Source organism: Colossoma macropomum, unplaced genomic scaffold (assembly GCF_904425465.1).
Source record: "Colossoma macropomum unplaced genomic scaffold, Colossoma_macropomum, whole genome shotgun sequence".
Lineage (NCBI taxonomy): Eukaryota > Metazoa > Chordata > Actinopteri > Characiformes > Serrasalmidae > Colossoma > Colossoma macropomum.
The window spans coordinates 61,808,603-61,826,233 of NW_023494792.1; the positions used below are offsets into that span (position 1 = coordinate 61,808,603).

The following is a 17,631-nucleotide window of genomic DNA, read 5'->3' on the forward strand; positions in this document are numbered from 1 at the left end:
CTTCTAGTGTAGATATTAAGGACAAACAAATTAGATATAATTTTGCACAACTTCATCTGCATGACTTATAATTTATGGGACTATGAGACTATTCCAAAAAAGTCATATATATATATATATATATATATATATATATATATATATATATATATATATATATATGTATCACATAATCTCTTCACATTTTGGTAATGCTCTTTTTCAGTATTGCACATTTTTCCTCCAGATGGCATTATTGCACTCTTTTCCTTTGTGGCATGATATATTTGTGGATGTATTATGCTTTCCTGTCATACATTCAGTTGCAGTACGTTCAGTTTTCACACACAAGTGACAAAAGCAGCCAAAATTCTGTAAAAGCTGAAAGCTCACTAGAAAACAGCAGCGGTGTGATGCAGACGAAGCAAGGTATTTCACCAGAGCTGGAAACTGCTTAAAGGAAATCAATGAAATGTAGTGTGGCCAGTTAGCATAGAATCATTTGACTGAAATTTTCCTTTAACTGTATCCAAATTAGTGTGCAATCAGGGCTTAATTTGTATATAATTAGATCCCTGAACACTGAGTAGTGATGTATCCGTAGGCAGATAGGTCAAAGAGGGGTCCCAGAACAAAATAAGTGCATCAGACATGCAGCTCAGCATCAGGTTTAGCCATAACGATTGATCTGAAACTAACAAGTGTAACAAGGTTATTAAGCATTGATACAATAAACTGATGGCATAAGCTTGTACTTTAGCTCAGTGTTGCTGAGCTCTTTTTAGGGATGAACAATCACAGCAGTAATCGTGCATTTGCAAGTGATAAACAGCATCAGTGTTGTTTTTATCACCGTTTATGTCAGCATGCACCCAAACAGGGGCTGAAGGTGCTTGTGCAACATGTCACAAGGTGATACCGAATGCTGCTTTTTAACCAACCTGCTTAATTCACCTTTTGTTGTGGTGTGTATATATAGTGAGCTGTAGAAAATATGATACAACTCTTACAGTCACATGAATGTATGTAGGTGTCTGATTTAGTCTGGGAGATTCCAGATCTAGCTTGTTGCAGCACAGATTAAGCCTAATGTATGGTTTAAATCCAAACCAACCATGGCTCGTGGCAGATGCAGCTGTTTGAGGTGTAAGGTTCTGCATTACAGAAGAATTTTTTAATATATTTTAGTAAAGCCCCCTGCAGACTGCGCAATAACAGGGGTCTCATATGTTTTCTGCACAACGCACTGCATGAGCTCCTGCAAATAAAGCCCTGGCCAAATTCCATGTTAGACTGTGTGACTTTCGTTATGCTGCACGTCAGATTATATGATAAAGATTTTCTGGAAATTACAACATTCTGCGTTCATCTTCTTTCAAAAAATAGCCCTCTGCATTGTGTTTTGCCCGAAGAAAGCGCTCATTAAACACTAAAGAGGGAAGGTTTGGAGCTGGTTGGTGAAGAGGGTTACATACATGGGTTTTTCTGTCCGTTTTGTCGCTGGTGTCGGAAGAAAACCTTCTATCTCCGTTATTGTCATTTTTCAGTTTCTGACATAATTTGAAAATACTTGTCATCCTTTACATTGTGTGTAAATTTCATGATGAGTGGACCAAAAGAAACAACGTAAAATGACTCGGAAAAACGTCTGGTTCCATTGACTTAAATTGAAAGTAAAGTAGGTTTTTTCCTTCTCCTGTAAAGGTACCATTTTGGAGATAAGAGGTTTTCTTCTGACAACAGCGATATGGCCATTTCACTGAGAATTTAAACTGGCTCTGGCTGTCCACACTTCCGTGCACTGTTTTTATCAGTCCAACGGGAAAGATATGATCGATACACACCAATAAACCTTTCAGGGCAATTTATCATTCTGTGTTTGCTGACAGTACCTGAATTATTTAATGAAAATTCGTTTTTAGTCTGTGATTGGTTGTTTTTTTGACAGAGAAGGTGGTTCTTGCAATCTACTCAATCTGGATTATGAGACTGTATTTCAGCACAGTTTTACAGTTTGCTGTAGAACATTTTGTATATTGTATATTTCCACATAAATAAAGTGCTTTGGGGTTTGCGTTTAGCAGAAGAACTGGTTTCTATTCTATTCTCCAGCCTGTTTACTGTAGATTTTACTGTCACTGTATTTGACGCACTGTCCTTAACAAGTTGACTAGTCTATGCAGCCCCTATCATATCAAGTTTCAGGGGCTTATTGCTGCCGTGGGTAGGTTTCTGGTCTGCTATGATGTTTTTCTCTCTACCTCTACCAAAGTTTTTTGTTAAAGATGTCAACTGGTTAGAATATAATCATAATTAACATTTCTGATGGTTTCAGTATACATAACGGTGTGTGTGTGTGTGTGTGTGTGTGTGTGTGTATATATATTTAGGTTAACAGTGGCTTATTATTCTGGGTTGTCCCTTAATAAGAACCACTTTAACAACCAACATAAATCTAAAATAAATTTAATTTTGCAGAATAATAAAAACAAAATGGAACAGTATATAGATAAACTTACGTCAGTATTGCTTTCCAACACTAGCCGAGTGCACCTGGCAAAAACAGAGCTAAATATTGTTCACGTCTTTCACTGCTTTTTATTCCCTTCTACCTTAAAAGTAGCAGCAGTTACATACTGGTACGGGTACAGACACCGGAGTGTCTCTTGTGCTTGTCTCATATAGTTGTGAGTCCAAGCACTGCTGGAATTTGTGAATTATTAGTCATTCAGGCTTCAGTACCACCTAGTCTACGGCTTGTTTCTCACGCATGGTCCAAGACCACATCGTCATCTGATGCATCGGATTGAGTCAGGCAACTCCACAGGTTGTACCGGAAAGGAAATCAGTTTGGTGTCCATGTTAGGTTAAGGCTAAACCCAAAAGACTGGCTGTACCTTTATGTTTGCTCTTTTGAAAACAAAAGCTGCGTTCACATCACACGCCTGATTTCTCAAATCCGACTTTTTGCTCAAATCCGATCTCTCTGAAATGATGGTTCATACTCTTTTAGGTAAGTGATTCAAATCTCTCATTAATGTCAAAGCACATGAATTCTGATCTGAGCATCACATTAAGGTCGCACAGCCACAAATCGGATACATATCCGATCTAGGACCATGTATGAAAGTCCACACAACTCTGAAAACATCAGATCTGAGTCACATTAGGGCAAAAAATCGGATTTGTGCCACTTTAGCCTGGTAATGTGAACGTAGCCAAAGTGGACTACTTCAGATGCAGTGGACTAGACAGCGGGATGTGATTGAGGGACTATTACATTTTCATTTTCATTTCGATCGTGACCGAAACATCCCTAACTCTGACACTTAGCTAAACGGGATAGAGCTAGTGAGGTTTGGACTGCTCGTATGTTGCATTATCTGCACTTATTTGTGGCTTCCCAAAATAGCAATTACGACAAAACTCACAACAGATGAAGATGGTGATTCTGTATCAAACACAGGGAGAAAATGACACTTTAGTTGCTTGTACTGTGAACCAATATTTAGTTTGAATTGTTTGGACTTAAATTTAATTAGACAAAATCAGCTATAGCTAGTCTCTGAGTTAGGTCAGCAGAGTTAAGAGTGAGATAAAGATAAAGAATTGAAGAAATGACACAATAAGGTCACAGTTACTGCAAATATTTTTAGCCTTATGTTCTCCCTCTCCCTCTCTCTTTCCCATCTGACTTTATCTGTCTCTTTCCAGCGTGATGGATGCTAATGTATGGAAGCTTAAACCGCAAAGTATATGACAGGAATAATCTGTTCTAGAATAATCTTTGTCTAAGATCTTCGTCTAATCCCAGCACACTGCAGAAGCTAGGTTTCCTTTTAGGAAAAAGTCTAATGCTGTAGTTATCTGTAGTGTTTTTTTGAATACTGATATTTGGAAGATCTTTAAGGAAGCTTGGACCTATAATCTAAAAATCTTTATCATAACCTTACTATTAGGCTAAACGTGGTTATATTAATTGGTCCAACAGTACAAAACTGAGCACACAGTACTATCCAACCTCTCTTCTTTGTACATATTTCAAACTCATACACACATGTAACATGTTAAAATGTATTATAATATATTCTACTCGTGTTTGGAATATATTGACAACTTTGCCACTTGCAATATATTCCACTTTCCTATGGGAAACAACACATCGGACTGTTCTGATTGCTAGTGGCATTCCAATCCATAATGAAACAAACAAAACATACAAACATATTGGTAAATAATGTGTGGAAAACCGTCTTAATCAAGTCAACACTTTTATCCATTCTGCTCTCCCTGTTTCTGTATTCATACAGTGACACAGCAATCATTTTAAGAACTGGTTAATCTTCTCCTCTCCAGAAATAAAGGCCTTGAAGTGGCCTCCCACCCAGCTTTAGCCACAGGTTCTGTAAGGATAAGAGCTCACCCAGACCTCTCACAAGTTCTCAATACGCTTTTACTCTAAATGCCAAGACTTGACTCACACATCAAGTATTATTCAACAAATTCTGCACCACCAACCCAAACAAATATCGCTTCCTATAATACTCACAAGGAGAGCAGCATACATTAATAGTGAATCCAAACAAATGGAACAGAATGGTGTGCTAAACACAATTCAATACTGGGTATGGAAGCAGAAGCACACAGAGATAGACCAGGAGAAGTGGGGGTCACCTCACATTGTTTAGAATATATATTATTTTCTGAATAACATGGAGGATATTAATAACATGATATGTCATTACCACCAAAATAGAGTCTCCGTGGGGTAAAGTGGGTATATTTAGGGCGGGGACAAGGTTGATGCAGCTGCTAGTGCAGATGCTGATGTTAGCCACTAGAGGAGTACAGCATAGAGGAGCAATCAAAGAGCAGGTGTTCATTTTTCCTCTCTGAAATCCTTCCTTCCAAGACCAGGGCCGAGACGAAGGGGTGAAGTTTTAAAGTGCTGATTGAGCCTCTGGTTCTAGGGGGGTGGGCTGTGATCCAAGGACAGAGGGCAAAGGCGTTAGAGCAGGGGTCCTTTACATCCGAGTGTTAGCATGAGGAGAATGTCTACAGCTAGTCTTTGGGAGAGCAGAGAGGAACGTAGGTAGGGCAGAAACGAGCCTCAGTCAGCCTCAGTAAAAGTTGCTGTCTCCTTCTCACCGTGCGGTTTCGATTCCAGAGCATACAGTCCTGTCTCTGAACCCCGACCCCTCTTCCCCTGCTCTACGCCACCGATGAGATCTGTTTCTCCTCGGGGTCGGCTTCTGCCTCGGCGTCGCCCATCAGAGGCTGCCTCTTCTTCAGCTCGCGCTGGTACTTGGCCATCAGGGAGGCGTAGATGCAGCCGTATGCGGCCGCCGCCACCATCATGATGCACACAATGCCGCACACCACGCCGGCGATCACCACCGTGCCGATGGCCCGTCGCACGCTCACAGGCCGATAGCGCTGCCTCACGCAGTCCGGCGCCTCGGTCTCCGTCCGCACCACTGTGCTCTCGGAGGCTGGCGCCGCCGTGGCCCGCACGCATGGGGGAGAGCCGCCCTTCGTCCCTCCGGACCCACCCCCGTTCTCATCCTCCAGCTGCAGGCAGTAGTTGAACATCTCCACGGGTACACTCCGGATGTCCCGCCCTCTCAGGTCTTTGGGGAGGGTGCACTCCATGGCATCAACATAGCCACCTGCGAAAGAAAGAGATGAAATTACACCACTTCACAGTAAACAGTAGCATTCGGTAATTAATCTGAAGTATCACTCCGAATCCTCCAAAACATCAGCAGCTAGCCGGAAATGACTAGAGGGTGAGCAGCCCACTACACTATATCATCAACAAAACCCCTTAAAAAAGGTGGTTCTTTAAGGGCTCTTTAGTAAAGGCAATACTTATAGACCCATGACGAAGAACCATTTGACTCTATTAATGGTTCTTCTCTATGATGGAAAACCTGGTTATGGTTCTTTGCTACCACTAAACATGCGTGCCTTAACGTGAGCTTGTTGCCAAGAATGACCACATTGTTAAGGGTATGATTGAGAAGGCAGAGATAGTGTGGCTGTAACTAGGCTAACTAATCTAGCTGGCATTAACTACAAAGATATTTCTCTGTTCTTATAATTGCCTCATATTGCCCCATTACGTCATTTTAGCCCCACATTGACTGAGGAGAAAAAACTTTGTAGAAGACAGTGAGTCAGCACATATTACAATACATTAATTTCAGGCGAAAAGCTGGGGGGGTTGGTTGGAGAGTGGCAGGCAAGCGAGAGCTGCTTTCTGAAAAAGCAAAAACAAAAGAAAGAGAGACGCTTTGCCGTGTTGGTCTCCTGTGAGACCAGAATACATTTTCTTAAAAAAGAGCTGCAAATACATACTGACGGGCGGCTCCATGTAGGTCATGTGGTAATACCACACAGAATCTGTTTAAAGACAACAAAAACACGAGTTTTTGCTTAGACAATTGTCAGCTAACTTTGTTCTTTCTTATAGTTTGGTATCTTTTGGTCATTTTTGGTGTGGTTTGGTATTTCTTGGTATGGTTTTGCTATAGGTTTAACAAATTGCACGTCTACAGCATATAAATAGTTTTTGTTCAAATAAAACAGCTAAAGTTTACTGTGAAATCAGCCTCTAGGCTACTGTTATTGTAGCCTTTTATTATATTATTATTTTTATTGTCATTAGGCTATTAATAAGAAGAATAGGGTTTGCCTTTTTTCATTTAAATAAAGCTGCACTATGTAAGATTTGGGTGTATGGATATGTGGGCTTCCCCAAACAGATGAATCTAATGTTTATCTGAAAAACTCCTGCCAAATCTGACCCAGTGACTCTGACTGAAATAAATATATCAGGCTTTACAGGGTGATTCACAGCAGTGCATTTTAGCCTGTTTTTATTATCCTGGCTCAGTAATGATACTTCAGTTAAAAATCTTACGTAGTGTCACTTTAACTTTGATATTACCACATCATCAAAATCATTTACGCCCTCACTGAAATTTTGTGAGGGAAACTGTTCTGTGCATGGAAAGCTGCAGCACGGCTTTATCTGTTTAACAACCACAGCTATGGTTAGAAAAAAGAAAAAAGCTTCCTTGGGCTACAGAATGACAACATGCTTAGACTGATATGGACATGGAAACACACTGAACCAAAACACTTTATTGCCCCTGCTAATTGACTGTATGCTATATACACCGATCAGGCATAACATTATGACCACCTCCTTGTGTCCACACTCATTGTCCATTTTATCAGCTCCACTTACTATATAGGTGCACTTTGTAGTTCTACAGTTACAGACTGTAGTCCATCTGTTTCTCTGATACTTTGTTAGCCCCCTTTTACCCTGTTCAGTGGTCAGGACCCCCATGGACCCCCCCAGAGCAGGTACTATTTGGGTGGTGGATCATTCTCAGCACTGCAGTAACACTGACGTGGTGGTGGTGTGTTAGTGTGTGTTGTGCTGGTACAAGTGGATCAAACACAGCAGTGCTGCTGGAGTTTTTAAACACTGTGTCCACTCACTGTCCACTCTATTAGACACTCCTACCTTGTCAGTCCACCTTGTAGATGTAAAGTCAGAGACGATAGCTCATCTGCTGCACCTATATAGTAAGTGGAGCTGATAAAATGGCCAATGAGTGTAGAAACAAGGACCGCAAGGTATAAAAATGTAATGATATTTTATTTAAGCAATTGAAGTAATTTGATTCATTTCTGTTTGTCCACTTGAGCTAAACTGTTAACGCAATGTAAAAGGGCAGCTGGTGTTTTCAGATGGTGTTAAAAAAGGTTTTGATTTAAGGTTCTGATATGTGTGATATGCATATAGAGCTCTGCCAGTGTGTGGCCTGCTAGACACATACACAAACACAAACATGCACTGGAGCATAGTGACTCAACAGCTTTTCAGTGTCTGATGTAAGATGATTTTTTTTCCCCTCTCAGATGATTTCTCTAGCTGTCGTATAGATGTGTCTGGCCTGAAGGCGAGATGATTGTGTGCATTTCAGCTCTGTAAATAGAAGAAGGGAAGAGGGGAGGGGAGCTCACACACATGCACTCACAGAATGCCGCTACGTAATCCCTGACAGCGGAGTATGATGATTTCAAGGCATTATGTGTAGGCCTGCGCCTGGCGACGGTTTACTGATATACAGTGGTAACAGCCCCAGTCACGGCAAAAACTGATTTACCGCGGATTTAACAAGCCATCGTTCAGCGTTGATTGATTTCATAAAAATCATAGGAACATGCTAATATTTCCACACAGTAACGTAACTGAACTTTTTAATGAGTGGAGTGAATTGAAATCCTTATTGTGACTAACATGGATGGTTGATCTGCCAGCACATATTAGCATTATATATGCTTATAAAAAAGATGGTTCTTCAAGGTTTCTTTAATAAAGTAAATGTTCTATTAAGAACCATAAGCTCTATATAGAACCATTTCATGCTTAAATGGTTCTTTTATTTTACCATTAACATTCCATATAAAACTCAGAAGACGTGTAAGTTCACTGTTGGTTTTTGGTACTAAATAAAATGGCTATATTTGTGTTGTCCCGCTTAAAAATGATGGTTCAAATTGAGGGATCAAATTGACTAAGAATGTGTTTTATGTGGTTCTACATAGAACGTTCTATATATATGTTCTATATAGCATCAAAAAGGGTTTGTCTATTGTTACGATGTCAAGCTTGTACTCTAAAAAAGGTGGTTATTCAAGGTTTTTTTAGTAAAGACAGCGGTTCTGTATACAACCATGAACATTCAAAGAACCATTTGCAGATGTTTCTTTGTATGGTGAAATGGGTCTTCAGATTGATGGAGAATGTGTTGTATATGGTTCTGTATAGCACTAAAAAAGGTTCTTCTATTGTTACAAGCTTGACATTGCAACCCTGTTTGTAACCTTGACATTGTAGAACGCTTTTCAAAAAGGTTCTTTGTCTGTACTAAAGAAAACTTGAAGAAACAACTATTTTAAGAGTGTAAACATGGCGATCTCTGGTTCCTATCACCACCATTGAGTCACACCAAACCACTCTGAATGACTCTGTTTACATCTCATACCCTGAATTATGCAGCAATTTTGAAAAACTGGTGGGATTCTCTTTCAGCCACACGGTTATTGCATGAGTGAGTGTTTCTGTGCTCTTATTACAGCTCTGTCACTATATATATCACTCCAAAGCGTCTTAAGTCTGATTGACAGTGTTAAGTGCGTGGATGTGGGTGTTATTATGTTTATGCCTGCTTCTGAAGTAGCTCTGAGATTAGGCCCTTTAGATTCACTTCTGCTTTTATTGCTCTTTCTACACAGAACGGCGTGAACTCTTGTGGCGTAGGACATGTGGGTGTAAAGATGCAGGGATGAAGTGGGAGAGAAGGATGCAAAAGAGAAAATGTTAAAGAGGAACTACACCCCACTATGTTCAGCTAACTCCACCCCGGCACGATTTGAAAAATGCTCAAAAATGGGAGGGGCACGCTGGGAGGGGCACTGCAGTGATGTTTGGGTTTGGAGGTGGGGCTGGGAGGGAAACTGGGCGGGCTGGGCTGCTGTGTTTTAGAGCTAGCGTACGTTAGCTACCAGGATAAATATGATAAAATGATATTTTTACAGTTTGGAAAGATGTGTTCACGTTTTAAGCAAGGCTGATATATTTTATTGTTACAGTGCAGTGCGTTTCAGCTGTTAATGGAAAAAAGGTCTTAGGGTGGAGTCTTTAATACAAACACATTAGCTGTGATTCAAAGCCTAGGCTGCAGCCGAGGTAGGGCGGGTCCTCAGTAGGACTGTCCTATGAAGACTCCTCCTTAGCAGCCTATTGGTCACAGTCCTAACGAGGCTGCGTGGTGACGTCACCAGAGTGGCGCGACACTCATGAGAGAAAATGGAGCCGCTGCGTTGTGTTTTTTCCCTTTTATTTGCGGAAATGGAGTACGATGAACTACAAATACACAAATACATCCAAATAAAATACATTCTATGGATGATATACGTTATATGGACGAATGATTTAACTAATCAGTCATTTTGTACTTTATAAGGTAACGAAGTCGAATTCAGGGACGTGAACAGCTTACATTTTAAAATCAGCTCTGCTGCTCCAACGGCTTTGTTTTCCGCCGTCTTCGTAGTGCTGTTTTTTTTTTTCCTTCACGTCATTCGTGCGCAGAGAACTGTGGGTAACCGAAGGGAGGATGCATCTGATGCGTCCCCGAAATCACTCTGAACATAGGCTGCGTGTCTAGGCTGTATACTAAGGGTTCTTCACTTTGGAAGGCCTTCCGTGACGTAGCTGCTGAGAAACCCACACAGCCCAGGCTTTGGAACGCAGCTCTCTCCTAATTGGTTACCAAGTTGTTGCTAGGTGGTACTACGGTGTCCCAAGTAGCTGCTAAGGTGTTGCTGAGTGGTTGTTGTCCTAGGTGTGTGCTAGGGTGTTTTTAGGTGGTTGCAATGGTGTTCCAGGTGGTTGCAAGGGTGTTGCTAAGAGTTTCCTTTTATTTCCCAGGTGGTAGCTAAGGTGTTGCTGTGAGGTTGTTATGGTGTCCTATGTAGTTGCTAAGGTGTGAGCTAGGGTGTTTTTAGGTGGTTGCAATGGTGTTCCAGGTGGTTGCAAGGGTGTTGCTAAGAGTTTCCTTCTATTTCCCAGGTGGTAGCTAAGGTGTTGCTGTGAGGTTGTTATGGTGTCCTATGTAGTTGCTAAGGTGTTGCATAGGTGGTTACTACGATTTCCCAAGTGGTTTCTAAGGTGCTGCCAGGTGGTTGCAGTAGGATCCCAATTTGCTGCTAGTGTTACTAGGTGGTTGCTTAGTTATTAGAAGTGGTTGCTAAGGTGTTGCTAGGTGGTTGCTAATGCTAGTGTGCTGCTAGGTGGTGGCTGTGGTACCCCAGTTGGTTGCTAGATTGCTACTAGGCGGTTGCTATGATATCCCTGATGGTTGCTAAGGGTCACTAGGTCGTTGCTATGGTACTTCACTGGGTTAATATGGTGTGACTAATGGACTTGTATGGACTTGTACCATACGTCCGATCAAAAAGCTGTATGCATGCACAACATTCCCGATCAGACTGAACATTCCAAATAACGTAAAGCCAGCTTGGTTTCAGGTACATGTAGACAATGTGTGCAATTTCATAGGCTTTACGAAGAAACAAAGCAAATATGTTACTACAGAGCTACATGTTCTTCATGAGAGTGAAAATATATCCAAAGAAAAAAAAACGTATTCTGCCAGCGTACATGCTAAACCATGAGAATTAGCTACGTAGCTAACATATCAATAACCAGAGCTTTTTATGTTTTCATAATCCACGATGTCTCAATGGATGCGTTTACAGCTTTCTTTTATTTACATTTATTTGTCTGATTTGTTTGTTGCAGCATAAAATGACTGTGAAATTGAAAATGACTGTGGAAAATGACTACAGTCATCTTAAATAATTGCGATCATCTCAAATAATTGTGATCATCTCAAATTATTGTGATTAGGCGATTATGTAATAACCATGCCAGGCTTGTTCTCACCTCGGTAGATTAACCACTCCATCCAGTGCTTGAAGTCGCGCAGGTTGCAATCGCACTCCCACGGGTTAGAGCCCAGCTCCAGGTGCTGCAGGTTAACCAGCGGTTCAAAGGCGGCCCTCTCCAGCGCCTGCAGCCTGTTCCCGGCCAGGGACAACCAAGTCAGGCCTTGCTGCTGGTCCAGCAGACCCAGTGGCACGGCAGCCAGGCCGTTCAGAGACACATCCAGCCTCCGCAGGCTTCCCAGGCCTTGCAGGAGGTCACGGTCCAGTGCCGTAAGGCTGTTGTTCCTCAAGCTGAGATCGCTCAGGTTGGCCAGTTCAGCAAACAAGCCGGCTGGCAGGTTGTCCAGGTAGTTGTTGGACAGGTCCAGCCTCTCAAGGGAGCTGAGGTTGGTGAAGGCCGCGGTGGGCAGCAAGGAGAGGCGGTTGTTGGGCAGGAGGAGGGTGCGCGTGGATGACGGGAGCGATGACAGGGCGGGGAGCGCCACCAGGCCGCGGCCACTGCAGTCTGCCTCGGATGAGCTGCATACGCATACAGACGGGCAGCCGGAGCAGGGCTGCAGCTGCATGACCAGCAGATACAACACGCAGAGCAGCGCTGAGAAACACAAAAGTACAACAGACAAACAGACAAAGTATTTAGAGTCATCCTGAAATCAAAATGCACTGTTTGTTTGATCATATTTTTGGTTAGATTGAGTACGATTCATGATATCTTATGATTTAAAAGACAAAATTCTTGTTTGCCCATAGTTTAGGTTCTTGGACTAATTCGCATTATGGAGGAGGAGTACATACAGGGCACTGTGAAGCAAAACAGTCCCCAAAGAAAACGTCTTCTTATCACTATTTTATAATTGTCTACATTACATGTAGGTTCACTGGTGGTTTTGGATAGTAAATAAAATGTCTACATTTGTGTTGTAGTCATGGCGACCCCTGGTTCCTATCACCACCACTGTAAAGAAATTGTCAGTCAGTTTCTGTACAGTGAGCCATGTCGCATCAAACTATTCTGAATGAATAAAATCAAGCTACTTCCATCATTATTTCCCAAATGAATATCGTGTTTCACTCAGAGATATGTCACATTAAGGAAGAAAAAATGCTTAGATAGCCGGTTCCCATTGACTTTAATCAGCAGTGGAATACAGATAATAAAACAACACACCAAGCTTATTTTGTAAATAGCCCGAGAATTTTTATTTTGGCCAAAAATGAGCACATATGTTTTTAAGTATTGTTATAGTTGATAATAATAGTCTAAAGCATTCCAAAATTGATGCCTTGAATTACCGTCTTTGTTGCATGTGTAACACAATAAATTAGACACTTGGGATTTGAGTGAAATGGATGCCTGTTTTAAGGACACTACTGAGTAAGCTGTTTTACTCTGAATCGTTAAAAAAAATAGAATTCTAGATTGATCTTGAGGGCACTATAAAATCCCATGATCCCACAGCTGAATGTGTCTTGACATTCTGACTCTAAAAAAAGTCTATGCCAGTGGTATTAAAATTCAGTAAGGTCCAGTTAGAGAAAATTTCCTCAAGCAAAGGTCCAGAACGTCATAATGTCTGACTTGTATTATGATTCAGTGCCATATACTGTTTACTGAAGTAGCCTAGTAGGTATTAACATCTTATACAGTCAACAACTGAATGTCAAACCAAATAAAGTACAGTTCAGCAATATTTCAACATTTATTGTCAGTTTTCTCTTTTTAGAGCGCGCCATGTGAAATAACTTCCCTCTGACTCACTTTCTTCTCTGACTGCTGTTTCTCGCCTCGTCCCTCCCCTGTGTGTGCGTCCCTCACTTGAGTCTCAGTGCTCATCGTAATACACAGATCTGATTGGCTGAGTAGCGTCACATGTGATATTTACAACACATGCGATTGGTCTTTGAGTTTCCCGGGCCACTAAAGCTACCGTAAAGGCTAGAAAAGCTACGCCGATTAAAATAGGACCACCCCATCAAAATTAAATAATTCTCCATAGTTTATCGGTTACAGGTCCAGGTCCGCAAAGGACAGCGTGTGTGTCCGGACTCGGACCGCAGTCCTCCTATTAGTGACCTCTGGTCTATGCAACTGGTGAGTGTTGACACAGGCTAAGAAAGTGTCCATTCATTTATTGATCTGCATGTTTTTACTGCTGGCTAGAAAAATGATAGTTTTCCGCCGTGCTAATGAGGGAGCAGAGATCTCTTTCGGCCCTTGTCCTACGCTAGGTTTGATTGACAAATGGCAGGCCGGAGTACATGGATGGACATGATGTTGTCGAGTCGTTGCGCTGCTATACATGCTGTTCTAGCTATTTTATGTCTGTCAGGCCAGCTGAACTGAGCGCAGCATTAGCTAGATTAAAGCCTGGTGTAGACAGCCAGAGTGAGTGTGCGTGTTCAAGCCTGAAGGAAGGTTGGAGCTGTCAGTGCAGCAGCTCTGACCTGCAGTGGTGAAAACGGACATTTGGACACCCAGCCAGACCTGACATAGATTATTAATGAGAGAGGCCAAAGTCAGCCAAGGCCGGTGCGGTGGCTGGGTGATGGACAGCCTTTAGCTTCCTGGCATTCCCACTGCACTATTTTAGAGCCGGACTGAAGGGCATATTCTTAGAGGTGAATGAGAGAAAATACATACATAGACCACGTGGCAGGACTGTACTACTACTTAGACTAGACTAGACTATTACTGGCTCTCTATCTCTGTATTATGTTTCATAGTAAGTAGGGGTGCATGATATTTGTTTTGAAAAAAAAATATCGGCATTGGACACGTTTAGATTTGGATAATATTTCAAACTCATATTTGATGATGTATTTATAACCCCATTTCCAAAAAAGTTGGGATGCTGTGAAAAATGTAAATAAAAACAAAAGGCAAATGATGTGCAAATCATTTAAACCCTATATTTAATTAAAAATAGTACAAAGACAACAAATCAAATGTTGAAACTGAGAAATTTTGTTTTTTTTAATATATGCCCATTTTGAACACTTCTGAAAAACACTTCTGTGAAAACAGTTTGTCGCTGCATCCTCGAATGCAAGTTAAAATTCTAAAACGCAAAGAAGAAACTGTATGTAAACAGGATCCAGAAATGCTGCCACCTTCTCTGGGCCCGAGCTCATTTAAAATGGACTGAGGGGAAGTGGAAAAGTGTCCGGTGGTCCGACAAATCAACATTTCAAATTCTTTTTGGAAATCATGGACACTGTGTCCTCTGTGCCAAAGACCACTCAGCTTGTTATCAGTGCACAGTTCAAAAGCCAGTATTCATGATGGTATCCTATGTTAAGCAAGAATGGGAAAACATATCACTTTTAAAACAGCAGTTGGTCTCTTCAGTTACAAAAAAAGTTACAGTGTTTGTTAAAAGAAGAGGTGATGAAACACGGTGGGAAACTTTTTTGGAACGTGTTGTTGGCGTCAATTTCAAAACTGGCATATATTATATATATTTCTCAGTTTCAACATTTGATTTGTTGTTTTTCATTGAAATATAGGGTTTAAATGATTTGCACATCATTGCATTTTGTTTTTATTTACATTTTGCACAGTGTCCCAACTTTTTTGGAAATGGCGTTGTATTTAGCTCTGGAATGTTTTGGTGAAGCTGGGCTTCTGTGATAAATTATCTACATTTTATTCATTTTACTGGATTCGTGACCCTACAGAAATTAATGTTATTTTTCTCTACAATACCAATCCAGGTGGATCACGTCCCAATTTCTACACTTTAGAAATGTTTATGTATCTGAATTAACCTCTATGTTCATGGAAAATAGCAGCTATCAATATTGGCCCAAAACTCCTATATCAGTGTATCCCAATCGTAAGTCATATAAATTGGACTGCACTGAGCTGCCATTTTCCCAGATACTCCTACTATATAGCACCTTTTAAGTGTACAGTTGCTGACTATAACCCATCTGCTACTGCACAATTTACCAGCCCCCCTCTACCCCATTATCATTAGAAAGGGACCACCATAGGATCACCAATGACCAGGGTTATTACAGGTATAGTTTTAGAACTAAAACTGTTACTAAAATGAAAACTGAAATGAAAAAATGTTAACTACTCATTAACTATAATAAAAATAAAAAAACACAAAAACTGAATCAACAAGATAATATTCAGTGCAAAATTGACTAGAACTAAATAGAATTAGTGAGAAAAAAATAATTTTAATATTTTAATAATTTTCACAGCGTTTGTTATAATACTAAAAACTAAAACTTAAACTAAATAAAATTTAAACTGAATCTATAACTTTTCGGAAAATAAAAAACTAAATAAATGCCCCCTTCAAACTAACTGAAATCAAAAATCAAAATGAAGAACTAAATAAAATAAAAGCTAATGAAAATGCCAAAACTGTAATAACCCTGCCAATGACCAGATAGTATTTGGGTGATGACTCAGCACAGCAGTGACCCTGAAATGGTATTGGCATGTTAGGGTGTTTTCACAGTTGAGTTTTTATTTTTATCATTATTTTTACAAAGTAGCTGGTACCAAACGCGGGTAGAGTGAAGTCGAGGTTGAGACAGTACCATGCTGTTGAAAAGCGGCTTAAGAAGTATGTGTGAGCTGGATGATGCACTGTGTCACTCCATGCCTCACAATAACATCACCCACGTGCTCACATGACAGTAAGTCAGGGGAGAGAGTTGGAGTTGGAGGCTGTAAGTTCTAAAGCAGCTTTAAGTCTCCAGGGCTGTCCTCAGATCAGGGCCGGCAGAGCCTCTCACAGATATGACTCACAAAGTAGAACAGGCATGATTAAACTTAAATAGGGTTGCACAGTGCCTGCATGTGTGTGTGTGTGTTGGATGTGGAGTTCTGATGTAACTCAGAAGCAACATGCCTTCAGCAGCAGCCGCTCTGCAGAGAAACTTCAGTCTGCAGAGAAAGTGCTGACATTTTGTGAAACGCTGTCTGCGCTGGCTCAGAGTTCTGTAATGGTTAAAACTGGAAATGTGTGTGTATGTTTGTGTGCACTCTTAACAGTGTCAGCGTGGTAAAAGTAATCCATTGCAAATTTCTACTTCTGCATTTCTGTTCTTCTACTTTCTATTTCTTAATGAATTTTCCCAAATTGTTATATTTTACTTATTACTTTCTGGAAAAAGTAATTTCATTACTCATTACTTCTCTGTTACTTCCATCTGACAAATAAAATCAGATTTGTCAGCGAAGCACTAATTGATTGAACTATTGAAGTGTAAAAGTACAATCTAAAATACAAATATAAAAGTATTTTAGATGACATTGTCGGTTATCTGAAATTTTAAGCACTTTAAATCAGAATTTTTTTTTTTCATATTAGTTGAGCCCTAGTTTGTTCCAGCTTATAATACTTATAAAAGTTAAGAAAAGTTTGCAAAAGTTTGCAAATTCCATGTTTTTGTTGTTTGAAATGACTGTTTAACATATCACACAGTTCAACATACTGGAAATAAATAAAACATGGCACAGACCACATTTTCCATATTATTTTTCCTTCCTGTTTGTTAAATTCAGCAAACAAACTGTAGTTGTGCTGTAGTTGTGCAGGTGTGTTCTAGAGACTTAATTTCACTTAAAAATCAACAATATATGTAATTTGACCCAGATGTCTGCACTGTAAATAAAATATCATGAGATATATATATATATATATATATATATATGTATATATATGTATATATATATATATATATATATACATATATGTGTGTGTGTGTGTGTGTGTGTGTGTAGTGTAGTGTGTGTAGTGTAGTGTAGTGTTCGGTAGAAAAGACTACACTTAGTTATAGGCTCCACAAAAAGACCACCAACTAATTATCTACACACATACATACATTTAACGCTATTATAATGAATTTTTGAGTTTGGCAAAGAATGCTGGGGCATATGCAAATGAAACAAAAAGCAGAGAATCACCGGATGTTAACAGTTACATGCCATCTGTGCAAATTAGAGTTATCATTATAAATTATTCAGTGACATTAGAAGCTAATTGGTAATTATACACTCTTGGAAAAGAGGGTTCTTCCAGGGTTCTTTAGTAAAGGGAGTGGTTCTATGTAGAACCATGCAATATATAGAGAAACGCATGCTTATATAGT

General features: G+C 40.3%; 2 protein-coding genes across 2 annotated transcripts in view; one reads left to right on the forward strand and one right to left on the reverse strand.

The window, feature by feature from the left end:
• The window catches only part of cacna2d4a (calcium channel, voltage-dependent, alpha 2/delta subunit 4a), a 191,438-nt gene that overhangs the window by 69,218 nt on the left and 104,589 nt on the right, over window positions 1-17,631 (forward strand). The gene's annotated exons all lie outside the window — the stretch shown is intronic.
• lrtm2a (leucine-rich repeats and transmembrane domains 2a) overlaps window positions 3,115-17,631 on the reverse strand; it is a 52,478-nt gene continuing 37,961 nt past the window's right edge. Inside the window, exons 3-4 of the mRNA XM_036577758.1 lie at window positions 11,513-12,109; window positions 3,115-5,648 (exon numbers count right to left, since the gene is read on the reverse strand). Coding sequence (XP_036433651.1) covers window positions 5,191-5,648; window positions 11,513-12,109 — 1,055 coding nt within the window. The 3' untranslated portion in view covers window positions 3,115-5,190. The remainder of the gene's footprint in view (window positions 5,649-11,512; window positions 12,110-17,631) is intronic.